The 16,249-nt window shown below is 34.9% G+C and overlaps 1 protein-coding gene across 1 annotated transcript in view; it reads right to left on the reverse strand.

Annotated features, from left to right (window-relative positions):
* The window catches only part of LOC108693282, a gene marked incomplete at its 3' end in the record, with an annotated part of 180,928 nt that overhangs the window by 25,478 nt on the left and 139,201 nt on the right, over nt 1–16,249 (reverse strand). Inside the window, exons 4-7 of the mRNA XM_018202154.1 lie at nt 9,891–9,958; nt 9,160–9,420; nt 7,148–7,378; nt 1,125–1,365 (exon numbers count right to left, since the gene is read on the reverse strand). Of these exons, the coding sequence (XP_018057643.1) occupies nt 1,125–1,365; nt 7,148–7,378; nt 9,160–9,420; nt 9,891–9,958 (801 nt within the window). The remainder of the gene's footprint in view (nt 1–1,124; nt 1,366–7,147; nt 7,379–9,159; nt 9,421–9,890; nt 9,959–16,249) is intronic.

The following is a 16,249-nucleotide window of genomic DNA, read 5'->3' on the forward strand; positions in this document are numbered from 1 at the left end:
TATATTTAGCAAATTGTACTTATTGTTAATTCAAACAACTATTCAAATAAATATTTATTAAAACTTAATTTTTTTTTCGGTGTATAATTATATATTTTTTTCTAGTATACTATGTTATATTATATCTTTATAAAATATAGGAATGCAAAAATAATGAATTTTAAGACTGGATATCTGAATAATACTCTTTATTTTCTTTTCTGAGAATACGTTTAAAACAAACTATACCTGAATGATATGGCCAGACTCATTTAAAGGTTAAGCTTGCATAATTCTGTGCAGTCAATTAAAAAAAAAAATGATTTTGCAATCAAGGAAACTTTTTTTCTCCTTTCGGCAATTATCCCCTCTTTACTTAGTAGCGGAGTAAGAAATTTATCTTCGCTCGACAAACAACGAATGTTTGGACACGCTTGAGTTTTGCGGAATGGGCGAAGAAAAACATCAGATCGGCCTTCACGTTTTCTGGACCGATTCTTTCCAGTGTGCTCCGGCGAGTAGTAAACACTTTAGCGTGTTCCCGCAGATATGTTCGACAAACACGTTCCAATAAGCACTTTTATCTCAGCTTTTAACGATGAATCGTACTCTTGGCGGCAGTGGGACGCGAATAACCGGATCGGGTCTCTCGTACATGTACGAGCGATTAAAAGCGATACGTTACGTCGCGCGAACTCGCCCGCACGAATGCTTTAATGAGAGTACCTGGTGGATCTATATTGACATTTCGGTGTATACATACATACCTATGTATATATTCGGGAAAGTGGTACCACACAGACGAAAGTAGAGGCTCTCTGTATTTGTATCGTTTATTTACATGAGCACACTAAACGAAAGCTTGTGATTATCATATTATGCGCCTCTCTGATAATTATTCCTGTTCCCGTGAACTGCAAAATTATTCTTAGTCGAATGAAGGCGAACGCTTTCTTCCCTTTTCGTGCAAAATGTAGACATTTTAATAATGTCCCTCACAATTCGCAGAACGGAAGAAAGAGTGAAAGAATCTGTCCAAGACTTCTACCATTTTTCTTTTCAGTTTCTGCTAACTGTTTTGAATCACCACATTATCGGGTACTCTCCTAACTTTTTCTCTACACAGATGCTATGAATAGACTTACCAATCCCGTGTTGCCTTTGCGACGAATTGCTTCTGATTCTCTCTATCGATTGGCGTCGAATGGTGATAGCGATGATCATCAATGGTAACAACCGAATGGCAAATAAGGCGAGTCTCGTTTCGGTCGAGAATCGTGAGATTGTAAGGCGACGCCAGGAGTCGGGAAGCCATTCGATCCAAAGCCACCCACGATTTACCGGCCACTACCCAGGACGGATACGTGCAACGCTGCGGTGGCTTTTCTGTAACATGAAAAGATGGGCGTGGACAGAGGATCTCTTGTTTGTCGCCGAGACATTCTCTCCGCGACGCGCAAATTTCACATGTGCATTCGTGATATTCTTTTCTGTCAGAAGATTGAATCGGAATTATTTGCGAGTTCCAAGTATTTAATATTCTTCTTCGCGAGTACGCTTCTTTATATTGGGTTGTCCGGAAAGTTCGTGCCGATGTTGAAGGAAAATTGAAACGCAAAAAATTTAAATTTTAGTATACATTTATTAAATTATATAGGTTAGTCGGCACGAACTTTCCAGACAACCCAATACATTTATTGTCGTCATCAATTATATTAAATTAAAATTAAAATTAAAAAGCGCAGAACAATTATGATTTAACAGCGAGGAAAATTGTATTTGAACAGCATCCTGCAAAGTTTTGTCTCTTTTACTATTTGCGATTATCGAAAATATTTTAATGTTTTCAAAGCCGAAACCCAAGATTGTAAAGTTGATTATCGCTGCAACGTCAACAGTTTAATTCCTGTAATTTTCATCTCCACATTGCAAATTCGGACGGCTGTTAAATTCAAATGTAATTACGTTTCAAGAAATAGCTGCGGCTTTATTCTTAGAGACGGCTGTACCTCCGCTCCTAACGCAGTTATTTCAAACTCGAAATGCATAATATATACTGTAAGCTCGTTCTCAACTCTTTAAGTTCACGGGGTCCTCGAGCAGATAATCCAGCATAAGTAAACTTTGACCTCTCTTCTTCCTACGCCATAAACTTCGTTTTCAACGGCATGCCGACTGTTTCCTACGCATTATCAGGTTCTTGCACGCTCCGTCTAAGAATTTCGTCGAAAAAAAAAAAGAAATAAATAAAATCAACCAGTATTCGACAGGACAGGCCACGTCGCGAATAATTTCGCGCTAATTACAGTACACTTTTAACAACGTTATATTCGTAACTAGCGTAATTATACGCGAGCGACATATGTCATACGTGAACGTGATGTATATTAACCAACTCATTAGCTTCATTAACACACATACATATGCCTGCGCACGCGCTTTGTATTATAACGGTTAATTCAGGTATGTATTGCATTGTCATTGTCGCGGTAATGATTCAAAATTGTCCTCGCTATTACTGATAAAATATTGCAGTCATATCGCGCTCATGAAGATGTTAAAAAATAAAGATTAGATGAATCGTAATAATGTACATTTAAAAAATATGAAAATTATTAAATAAATGCATAAAGATGCCACGTGCAACGGCCGGTTTACGTTGACGCAAATAATTTGCTATAAACGCGCGACAGCTCCGTCGCCGACGAACAGTTATCCTGTCAATGGTCGGTTGCTCACGGCCATCAATCACCATGCACTGTGAATTAATGGACCGTTAAAAATGCACGAGCGACAAAGTATGCTGCGTGCGTGCTGCATACTGCGACAGCGGCCTGCGTGCAACTAAAAGCTAATCGATAATTCAATCGAGTGTATGCATGCGCTGTAACGCTATAGGTCGCCGAAATTGCGCTGCTTATCGCATACGTCGCCGCGGATGATAAGAGAGAGGCGTAACGATGGCGATAAAGAAATAAGCGGGATCCGCGTAATTGTTTCATTATGCGATCTACGTTCCCGCGATATAATTATTTTCTTATGCGTATATATTTTTTTACGTGATACGTGAAAAGAATTGCGCACTGTGTGGTTTGTATCTAATTAAAATTCTCCTACCTTACCGGAGAAATATTCAAATTTATAATCATTTGCATGTATAGTTATGTAATTTATAACGAATAATTTTATATTAATCAATGAGCTTCGGATTTTCGTTTGACACTAACTGACTCAACTTTCGTTTGAAATTAATTTTCACGTAAAAAGATAGAGAAAATTAGTTTTATTATTAAACTAGTTTTATTAAATTTAATAATGCACTGTGGGTTTTATGTCACAAGCACTTTTAACAAAGTGTTCAATAGATATGAATTATCGCAAGTATAACGACTTGAAATTTAAGTGCGAAAAAGAAATATAAATCTTCTTTTTAATGTTTTACTGCAGTCTTGTGATGTAAGTATGCTCTATAACAAAATGCGTATTAAAATGAGTCACGCCCGCGGCGAAATGGAAGAAGAAACGTATGCTTTGTTTAAAGTAAATTACGCCCATCCTCTTATCTTCCTTTGCAGTCAGACCGCATGTAATGCGACGCCATTGCATTACCTCGGAAAGATTGCAATTCCACAGTGCCTCGGCGGCGGTTATTTGAAAATGGCAATCTAAAATGAAAATACTATTCATAGAAAACGAGGGTCCTCGGCATTAAATATGATCGTATATACCAAGTCAATTTGTAAATCGTCTCGTTTAATAAAAAAAACTAGCTTCTGAAATACGGGATATGAGGATAAAAACTTTCTTAAAAATTCACTATACTCCTAAGAGAGTTGTTCCCTGGAGAGTTATTTGAGAAAAGATATGATATGGAATTCGATGATACGAATGTAAAGGACACACGGATATGCAAAAATATTTCAAAATTTAAAAAAACTGTTAAATAAAAAATGTAAAATGATTGTTTTAAAAATTCACTATCATTCTGATATTTCATAGGTATCTGCATATGCATTTCTACTGCGCGATGATATTCTACGTTTTTCGCATAACTGTATTTCTTCCGTTACTATGCATACTTTCTGTTCTGGCTTTCTTCTCCTCTTACTCTAACCACAATATTTCCCGAAAAGATTCTAATGCACAGCGGATTTTCGCGAAGCAATACAGATTGCGCTTTAAAACTATATTTTTTCCTTTGATGAAACGGATTAGGTATTAAGATTATAATTTAATTAATCAATTTCGTACACTTTTATTTTCATACAAAGGAAAGTGAAAGAAATTGACGTTTGTAATTTATTTAATTTATTTATAACATTTTAAATTATATATTACGTATTTCTGACATCATGTTTATTATACTTTCTAAATTTCTTGGAGTAAAATCTCACTTTTTTGGAGTGAAAGTCAAATATTCATGAAAATACCGCCAATCAAAATGGGGCCGAACTTTGTACTTTTCAAAAGAGTGAAATTGTTCACTCTTCATTTGGATTTATTTTTCAACTCTAAAAAGAGTGACTTTTCTCGGAGAGAGGATATTTTGTAACCTAATCATAAAGTCGTAGGCATTTTTTGCGCTAACTAAACTAATTAGACTAAGTCTTGAAATCTCTAAATATTTTATCTGTACAAACATATTAAAGATTGAAGACATGAATATCGATTTATTACATTTTATTAACATTCACTAGAAATTAATTTCTTTCATTCCTAAAATACCTATACAAAATACTTTAAATATTTTAACCTCTATTCGTATCCTTTTGATTTCTATTTTATGTATGTACAAATGTATAAACAGGCTTGTTGAATCTGATAGATTCATTCCTGAGTTTGTCAAACACTTGACATTGTTTATACACTCAAAACAACTAAACACAATAATTGGTAATTATAAACAACACTTGTATGAGAACAAGAACTAAGAAGGCATTAGGTGTGATTTGGCGAGATTTCTGCACTTTAAGTTGAAGTGAAGTTTAGAACATTAACAATTTCACTTTAAAAATAAGATTGAAACTTTTCACTTTTTGTCTTAATGTGAAAGAATTCACTATATTAAAGTGAATACTTCCTCCATGTAGAGTGAACTAGTCAGTGACGTCAGAATTAGAGTGAAAATTTTACTCCAAAAAATTTAGAGAGTAAGAACTTTCTTGTTATTATTTCAATTGTATTCAATTGTTGAAATTTTTGCAGCGGCTAAGAAGGACTTTGTTAGTCGAAACATTCCACTTATTTAACTTTATCAAATATACACACGTTTAATTTTACATCTGTTTTTGCTTGTTTATCTTGGCTTTTGTAACTTTACATTTAATTATATTTTCGTTTTTTATATTGATCATTTTCTTAAATGATGATACTTCATTTGAAGTCATCGTATTTACATGCAATTCTTGCGAATCGATTATAAGCGTGTACAGAAAATAGTAGAAGAAAGAATAAGGAGGAAACGGAAATTTACATATCGGCCAGATAGAATTTATCGCGCGTTAGCGAATAACGCTTCTCTTCATCCACGGGCGGGCACTTCGGGACGGGAAGCACAGCGTAGCTCGAGATCCCGGGGCTAATCTGCCTCCTGGAAAGTTTAAATGGAAACGTGGTACCGGGTAGGGGGTTAACGAAACATCCGCGACGCCGTGGTAAGGGCGCCGCTGAAAAATTTTTAAGCTGCTTAACGCTCGAGTTGAATTTCCACTAGCAGTCGTGGCCGCGATTTCGAAATATTAAGTGGTAGCTTTGTCATTTCTCGATAACATGTTCATCGATTGTAATTAACAACGATATATTAATATAACGAGATAATAATAAAATAACATATCCGAGATTCGTCACGCTCGAATAAAAAATCCGGGCGTGTCGAGCGAAAATCAAAAACGGATAAACTAAAAACCTATTTGATGAGTTTACTCGATAGAGCAGGGAGATTCTTCTTCACAATAAATACTCAGCCATACCAATCGTCTCGGTGTACATTGCGCTATTCGACCGACAATCAAATCGGAGCCGTCCGTTCGTCGCCCTCAATATGGTTAACCATGAATCCTGCGACAAGAGCGTCCCAAACCGGCAAGGCTACGTGTAGCTATGCGATACCATGGAATACCCGAAGTACCTGGCGTTGACCACCGGACGGAGCCAACGCTAGTATGCCGGACAAGAATCCGATCTGGTGTCCGCAGGCACTCTCATAGTTTACGTGCTCTCGTTCTTGGGGTTCGGGGCTTCCGCACGTACGGCGGCTTTCGTACTGGGTAGTGCCGTACGCGCCACTACCATACGATCTACTATCGTTGCCTCTCGTTGCCGATCGATTAACAACCCCTTACGGAATTTCGATCGTTAGGGTCGATCTTACGCGTTGCGCAATGAACACCGAAACGTAGCTCGTGTCGAGCGATGAACGTTATTCCAAAAAGTCGAATGATTCCTTTCTAACTTTTTTTTAATTTAATCTTTACGAATGGAAATTTAATCTTTACGGTGTTAAATCGCTCTCTTATTTCAAAAGTCATCACAATTTAAACAATAATTTACCAGAAAGTTATGTTTCAATTTGACAGAAAATTATTAAATAATCAAATAATATAAAAGAATATACTTTTAACAAATAAAATGTTATTTTATTACTTTCATTTTACAATCCTTGAAAAATTACCTTTCACGATTTCTTTTTAATTATCCTTTTTAAATTGTAATAATTTAATAAAGTTAAATTAGTTCATTTTTATTTATTTATTTTTTGATTTAATCTTTACGAATTCAGTGTTAAAATATCGTTCTTTTACTTCAAGTGTCACAACTTAAAAAATAATTTTCAGAAGAGTGAAAAAATTATTTTTCAACTTGAATCAAATACTGAATAATCGAATAATATTAAAGAACATTATTGAAGAAATTTTTAATATAATCAAATGTCATTTTTGTCACTTTTATCTCATAATCTTTAAAAAACTATCCTAACTCTTCCTAATTATTTATGATAATAACTAAAGAATCACGTATTTTTAGTTGTGCCACTTTTAAAGTAAAGAAGCGATATGTTAAAATAATTTAAAGTACGCTTAACAGGAATTGTGAAAAATGTACGTTCTCTTAGAAAATATAAAAATTCCCAGAGAAGGTTTTAAAAAAGAAGAGATGCAGGTGAACTCACTTTGTGTCATCTTGAACGTTCTGGCGGCCTCGGTGACGCTGATCAATCCGTTGCAGGCAGCATCCGAGCTCTGCGCGAGGTTCCATGTATTGTTCGATGGATTTGTGTAAATAAAACATCTGTAGCTCTCTTCGTCGCTTGTTTTACGATCGTTACGATCACTGTGCAAGCGCGCGACCATGTAATTTGTGCTGCCCTCCCTCCAATGAGCCAGACACTCCAATTCTACATCTAGAAAAACAAAACGTTACAACTGCAAATTGGCACGTATCCAATAATAACTGTTATTTTTTTTTTGCTTCCCCCTTCCCTCCTCTCGTTTTATCGAAATACACGGTGCCGTTGATGTATACGCGGCCGTTGTGGTATATACTTTTACGGGATTTTACAGAAAACATAAACTTGCAGCGTTAAAGTTATCAGTTGACGGGCGAGATACACCGGCTTTTGCAAAGATATATCAAAGCGAACGAAAATTCGATGATTCTCCAGCCTACACGACCCTAGTAACAGACTCGTAAATAGAAGTTTATCGCTGTTGTCCCCGGATAAAGCCATCTGTAGAAGTTATAAACGGAGATAAACGATATATGAATGTTCACATGAAAACACATTATACATTACACGTTCGCATACGCGATCCGCGGACGTGTGTGGTACGATGCAGCGCCCTGTATTCATTTATCCGCGCGCCGCGTATCGAGATAGACGATCGGGCACGGGCCGATGATAATTGCGCAAAATCGTTTGGACAAGCCCAGCAACAAATAGTAATTGACAAGGCCATTAATCATTCATTCCGAAGCCGCGAGCTTTATTGACCGTTACAGGCCTTGCGCGTCGTGTTAATTAATGTCAAAGCGAATGTTAACGTCACCGCGGAAACACCGCCGACGTCATAATTCCTTTTTACCCGCTGAAATGCGCTCTGCTACCTTAACGACATGACAAGTCGATGAGCTGGGATACCCTCCTTTCACGTATAATTTGATCACATGACGATTTTGTTTCCGATAACTGGAATTAGCCTCCAATATTCCTTCACTCGCAACAATTAGAGACCGCTGTTACTCCTCTCGCCACATTTTATTGTGTTTTTTTAAATAAAATCATGTTTTACAATAAAAAATCGATAGAAAATTTAAAATAAATCAAATGTTGGAATTTCGTAAAAAAAAAAACATAAATGAGAAAAAACTCGATGACAATAAAGCTGAATTGAAACTTTACATCCGCGTACTTCAAAATTTGCATCAGTATATTGAAGCACTCAGCAAGCGCTTTATAACTGTAGATTGCAACGAATTAATTATGAACCAATAACAAAATGTCACTAGGCAGTGATTGGACTCGCACACGTTGTATAATTCATAATTGTTTAGGTATTCACTTGACAAATTACGAGCGTTTGTAAACAGGTATAACACAATTGCCATGTAAATGGATATTGCACAATGCATGTTGGCATAATAATATTATTTTATACGCGGTATCTATTGTATGGTACCTGTTTGTTGAACAGTATCAAAGATACCATGGAAAACACCGTAATCAAATTTATATAATCGCCAGCATTGAATTAGAAAGAATATAAAACAAAAGATACATCCTATAATATATAGGACAAAATTTCTAGAACATAGAACGTTCATAAACATTTGTTCTATAAACATTTGTTCATTTTTAAGACATTCTATGATGTATGCTATCTAGGATATCTATATAAAATAGATGGCCAAAATTTTCTTCGTTCACTGCTCAATTACTTTGTAAACTCCACGATCCATAAATTAATGCATTATTTATATTACAATATATTATATTTCATCAGGATACCATTCAGATATTTAAGCCACAAATTTGAACATCCTTCCTAATATGGTAAAAAAAAGAAAAAGAAAAATGTCTAAAGATTAAATAGACGTATTTAGCCGCGCACCATTGATATCTGATTCGTCTGTGTAAAATGAGTTTGTCACATGTCAACATAATGACACGGAGAGTGTACTGACCCACACTTTCGGACGAGTGAACGTTGGCACATGCTTGGTAGCGCAGGAGCAGACGTGAATCCTGCGTGCACGCTTCCGCCCGTGACCGCGGCGAATTACACTCGCCCTCACCCTGGCTGTACGTGAACTCCAGGGGACCCTTAATGGGACAGGGCAGCGGCGCTGCATTGGAGCGAAACAGAGAGACCAGAGTGGCGTCGCTGGTCAACGTGCCGCATTGGGTCAGCAGACTCGGTTCCGGTGAATCGCTCGTGCAATAAGCTAATAACAACAGCAAAACGTAATGTTGCATCATCGTTCGTTATAAATGTAACGATGAGATGATGAAACATATTATGTTTATTTTGTTTTCCGGTCAAAATACAATTCTGAATAAATTAAGATATAAGAAAAGAAAAAATTGCAAGCATTGAGGGCAAAACAATTAAGAAAGAAATGAAGACGTAAAAATAGATGATGATTTTTGTTCTGTGTTCTGTTTATAATAATAAAGTTTGTTTTAAGAAAAGGAAAGGATGAAAAAGAAACTAGACAAAAAAGAAAGAAAAAAGAATGTAAAAATAACAACATAATGTAAAATAATATTTTATCAGGCATAAAGAAGACAAAAAAGATTATAACAGGATTCAGTAAAGCATAAGTTTTTACGACGCTCTGAATTAAAAAGCTAAACATTCTTTAAGGAGCAGAAAGGAGTCATTTAAGAATCTTAATAATTAGCACTATCTTACTTTCTTTGTATTGTAGAACATTGGCATGTTGCGCGTGCATCACAATACACCGGTAACATCTGTACTTCCTGTAACAAAACGAAAAAAAAAACCAGTTTTGAATGTTATTCAACGTATGTAGGTTTTATAAATTTTACCCATTCATATTACTTACGAATTGAAACCAATAGAAATAAAATCTACGATACATATATCGTTATGTCACCGCATTCTGTTTTTTTATTAAACAAATCCATCCACTGAAAGCGTGTTTTGAAAGAAGCTTTTGAATGGCAGCACCAAAAAATTTTAAAAGCATATTTTTAAATGATTTTTCATATATACAGGTGATTTATATGCAAAAACTACATAGAAAGAACGATATTTTACTAAAGAACGATATTTTACTAAAGTATCTAAAAATTTAATTAGATTATGATCTAAAAATAATTTTGTTAAACCATCAAAATAATTTTGTAAATACCAAGCAACCAGTTTGCGTCCTGCATAATTATTCTGATGATAAAAAAAATATTATTTTCAGATTTGTATTTAACTAAAATTTTATTTTGATAAAATCTTTCTGCGTATATAATTCAATTTAATAAAAAAAAAAAATATTGTGAAAAATCAACGAATCGTTAATCTAATATCAAGATGAGATTTATAATTTCGATATATTCCACATACATATACAAATAGAATCCATTTCATATAATTATAAAAGAGCGGATTTTATTCAACGCGTAATAACTTCGATTTGTTTCAAACGCGGTATTCGGCGTTGTGCTTACGCCCGCTGTCATTCCTCATCGCGGTGACTGTATTTACGTTGATTTCCGCTCTGGAAAAAGGTATAAATCATCGTTCTATTTGAATACCGCGTAAATTTACAAGCCAAATATCGAAGTAATTTCTGTCGCGGCGGCGCTCGCGAATTTTGTCGTCGCGCTCGTCGTCACAACCGGCACCATTTCGTCGATTATCGTCCTTTTCAAAATGCACCGCTAAAGCGGATTAATATCGTTACAACCTCGAGGCTGTCCCGGTGCGCATAGTAACACAGATGCACTGGTGGCAGAGTGGCGATAGTAGCCGGAAACTATATCGAACTGACAGCCGGGAACAAAGGTAAACTTCGACTTAAGCTGCCAAGAGGAGAAGGGGAGGAAAAGGTACCGAGGGATGGAAGGGGGTGAACTCCGAAAAGGGTAGAATGGGAAACAGTGGAGAAGCTGCGCGAGAGAAGGTAAGTTGCGGACCCGAGCTAAGTAAGCAAGGTGCCAACTAGTAAGGACACAAGACAAGCTCCGAAAGTTTTAAGTAGCTACGCGATACTACTCGTTGGACTTCTCTCTTCCTTCCTTCTCTCTCTCTCTCTCTCTCTCTCTCTCTCTCTCTCTCTCTCTCTCCCACTTGTACTAGCGACGTCATTATTGCATTGCGTTTGTCTTTTCGTTCACGCGCGTGTGTCCTGATTTCTCTCACCTTTTAGGAATCAGTAACGACAGCGATTCATCGATAGAGAAAAATCAATTTCGGACCAAAGTTGTTCGGGAGTTCCAACTCTTAATGGATTTTAAATCGTCGACGCGATCTCCATCATTGTGGAAACGCATAAACGGTTCGTGCAAACTCGCGCCGATTATGAACCGAAAGTTGCGAAGTTTGTTTGCATGTTTCGACGCAAGCTTGCGTCTCCGAAAATGGTTTGGACCGCGAATGTCGTCGTCCCGTGATCGTATTCCACAATGCGGGAGAGAGACTGCAGCAAGTAGACTAAAGCAGCCTGGAAACGCGGTCGGTTCGTAGTTAAATGCGGACGCCTTTGTCTAAGGAGCAGAACGCTTTTGTCAATAGAAATCGTCTCGCTTCAAGCTCTTGCGTGAGCGTTTCTCTAACGACTCTGCTCGCGGACTTCTCTCACGCGACGATCGACCTTCGTTTCCCATAATTATAAATTTCGCTTCGCCATCTTACCCGCGTTGAAGACGTAATTTGTCGCGTACGTAATTCGTCTTCGCTGCTTTCTCTCCAAACATCTAAACCTGCTGCTCCATTCGCGCTCAAGTTTCTCATTCTTTGAAAAGTTACTTTCCCATTAACTATCTTATCGTCGTCGTTGACAATAATAATGTAATAATAATTTATTCAATTTTTAATCCTAGAATGCTATCGTATGTAAATTTTACGTGTAAGATTATTGAGAGATTATTGCTAAGTTATGTCTTTAATAGCAGAGTCACAAATTTTTCATCCTAAAATTCTATAACTTTTTCTTGATTTCCAGACAAAATTTCATGATTTTCTCCAACTTTCAATAATATCTTGAAATTTTTTGTATTTTTGTCCCGATTTGGAAATAGTTATAAATATTGGGTTGTCCGGAAAGTTCGTGCAAAAGATTTAAATTTAATAAATGTATACTAAAATTTAAATCTTCTGCGTTTCAATTTTTCTTCAAAATTGGCACGGAACTTTCCGGACAATCCAATATTTTATTGAGAGATCAATTTAACATAACAATGTAAATTACTATTATTGTTACTGATACTGTTTGCATTTTTAACTTCTTTAAAGCCAAGACTTTTAATTTTCTAAAGAATTTTGTAAAAACTTCTCTATATCCTGATTTACGTTTGATCGTTTTTAATTCCCCTGACAATTTCTCTAATTTCCAGTTTTGTTGCAAGATTTGTTGAATAGTCATCATGAAGTCCAATCTATCATGCTAAAAGCTAGAACAAATAGAGACAAGCTTTTAAAAGTCCATTATATGCATATTAATTTAATCTTTTTAGTGATCAATATAACAGAGAACGTATTAAGTGATTTCAATTTTTAAACAATTTTGTGAAATTTTTCACTTATTGAGAATGGCAGAATAATGATTCTCAACAAGATAATATAAGGATAACAGATAAAGTGTATATTTCACTGATCTCACAGATATAATTTATCAAAAGTTTGCAATGTGGCTTGAATTTCGGTATTGTAAACGGTGCTTGTAATGTTTAAATGTTTTAACCAGACGTTCGATTAACCGGCACGCGCTCACTTTAAGAATTACACTTTCACGGAATTATCTGCATAAGCACCTGAACCATATTATTCACTTTATTCCTTGTCCGAACTCTTGTTCAAAAGCTTCTTATTCTAAAGCTTTTTTCTTTCTTCTGCCAATTCATTCTGGTTCATTGCTATTTGCGCCCTCGAGCTAAAGGAATTCGCATTATTTCTAGAATAAATGTATTTAGAGCTTTCGATATACATGCTTTATTCCTTAGTTTTTGTTATTATATATTTTGTTATTATATATATTTTATTGATGTTATAAGAAATCATTGAACATATTCCATATTATTTCAAAATTGAATTTGATAACATATTATTATTTTTTTTTTTCTTTTTAAATTAATAATTAGACTACTTTATATTAAAATCTAGATTATACAAATATTTTGTCATTAAGAGTGAAAGTTAACTAATTGCAATTTTTAGCACTTTTTCTTCAAAAATTAAATATTTGATTATCCACATGTTTAGCGTTTAACATTAAATTTTTAAAAAATTCTGACTAATCGCGGATTCTCCTTGTTGCATATAAATCACGACGTTAACGACGGCATAAGTTGTGTCATAAACTTTGATTTCTCCACTCGATCGGTCGCCTCTCTTGTTTCCAGTTGAATGTTTTTACTTAATCGTTAAACGAAATGATTTACGTTAAGTCGAGTATTCGCATTTTAACGAGAGAACCACCGTTAAAATCATCCTGCCTCAATCCTCGATAATTTTGATGCTTCACTGCTTGATGAACTTCACACTAATAACGCGGAATGAGACGAGATGAAATGTGAGAGATCGTTTTTCTTTCCGTCATTTCTGCATCGTCTCTCGTCGTTGCTGCATATAAACTTACATGATTTTCCCAATATGCGCGAGTTATTAATTACTAACGCAAGAATGAATTATTAATGCAAGAATATATTCTCTTGAGAATAATGAAAATCGATCTCGTATCGACCACGAAAACCGCGGATAAGAAAGAATTTTGGTAGGAGATTAATAATTCGTCTGATGCCGCTATTATCCTGCATATACTACTTCAATATGTTAATATGTAACGTTGATTTATGCTCTCGCGTATAGAACTTTTATTTCTTTTGCATAAATATCCCCGCGTCTCTGTGCGTAATCCATACGTCGAATTGTGTTCTGTGTTTGTATTTTAATCCGATCGCTACCCTGCACATTGACGTCGAACATTTCAGAATGCAAATTCGTAATCTTCTGTTTTCACATGTTGACATCTTGCGTAACACCTGGTACAGCGTAATCCATATATTCCATTCGGTTTCGCTCGTATCGGATTATCGTGAGCCACTGATATTACAGAGCGTGATAATAATCAGTTTTTATTTCGTCATTTTTGTGAAGAACAGAAACGCACGGGGATAAAAGAAGGAATGATTCTCTATAGTCTCGTTCAAACTTAGTACATAAATTTTTTTACATGAAAAGAAGAAGGATAAATATTCGAGAAAAATGTTTTGGGATGATTCTGAATGCAGTTCCACAAAACTACATTATAGTTATCCAAATAATATAAAGTCGAAAATCGGAACATAAGATGTCTTTTAAACATTTTATAAGATGTTTTATGTCCACAATTTTTGTTTTCTGAAACAAAGACATTGTTAGATATAAAAGTATAGTAATCCAATTCTTTGTTAAATATTTTTAATATTTTTAACTTCTATTTGTATTAAAATACATATTCAATCCACTTCTTTGATTAGTTTCAAAGTCAACAATGTATTAACGTACACTAAAGAAAGAGAGTAATATTTTGATAATATTATAATTACCAAATAATGCAGTTTAATGCAATAATGCAAATTAAATTTGGTTAATATAATCAAAAATTTGGTTTTGTAAATATTTAGTATTATATAACGTTTATTACATAACCGTTTGGAAACATTTACTGTACTGAATATTTAAGAAAGATAAAATAATTTTTGATTATACACGGAGAAAATTTTATATTTAAAATTACTATAATGTGGTAGTAGCTATCAGCATGTAAATTATAAGTTTAAATGCTATAGCTATTTTTTTAAAAACAATAATGCAACGTAATTTTTATACTTTTTCATAATAAAAATTTTTTATTACAAAATTAAAACTTGTCAAATAAAAGTTAGTATTGTAAAGATAAGTAAAAAATATATAGCAAATTTTGTTTGCATACCATAAATTAACTGTTTTCATGTTAGAATATGACTTAAGCACTGATTTAATAAAATAATTACTTTATTTATGTGATAAAAATTAATGTTACCATAGTAAAAGTTATGGAATCGGAATCATATTGTGGTCCATCGAAAATACAAGACATAGTAAAGTGTAATTTAAAATTGTGTTAAAATTTAATATAAAATTTTCTCCGTGTATGAACTTAACATTTAATTAGCATTATGTCATTAAACATTTGATAGCCATTATCAAACTTTTTCTTTCAATACATGTGTGTGCACTCAATAAATAATAAACTAAATTTAAATCAATATATTGTCCTGAGTTAAATTATTCTATTGTTTTAGTTAAATTAACGACATATTGAATCGGAACAGTAACGATAGAACCTATAGAAATAATTAAAAATAATTGAAATTGGGTATAATTTGATATTATGAATTTAACAGTATAAAAACATATAACGAGAGGGCTGTTTTCAACTAGGATGTAGAATCGAGATGCAAATTGCCGATTACAGAGCAACGATACTATTTGCATTGTCTAATAGCTGGATAGCGTGCGAAGGGCGTGCGCTACCTTCAGTTTTACCCTTTCACCCTTTCTGCCTCTCTCTTTCGAACAACGTCTGACACGGTCTCGCTCGCCTAAACCCGTTTCCCGGAGCATGGTTTATTGATTTCTCTAGTGCGTAAATACATGGCACGGTACTTCGCTAACGACGCCCACGAGAGAGCATTGCGACGCAAACGCGTACGACCGTGTCGTCGAAAGCAACGTTTTCATAAATTATCGTTCGGTCGTAGCATTCCCCGTCGAGAGAGAGAGAGAGAGAGAGAGAGAGAGAGAGAGAGAGAGAGAGAGAGAGAGAGCGCGGTAAAGTTTTTGGCCATGCCGTTACGATCATTATCCGCAAATTGTCCGCAGAGGTGGAAAACCAGACCAGAAACGGATCGCAAACGAGACCGCGAAGAGAATCTGCAAACAATTTAAAACCACTGCGCGATTTTGAAAATTAGGTGCTCAACATCGAATGCTGTTAAATTCGTTTGAATTCACATCTATTTCTTCCATTTATAATTATAAATTATATAAATATGTAAAAAATCGATCAATAT

Source organism: Atta colombica, unplaced genomic scaffold, assembly GCF_001594045.1.
Source record: "Atta colombica isolate Treedump-2 unplaced genomic scaffold, Acol1.0 scaffold9, whole genome shotgun sequence".
NCBI lineage: Eukaryota > Metazoa > Arthropoda > Insecta > Hymenoptera > Formicidae > Atta > Atta colombica.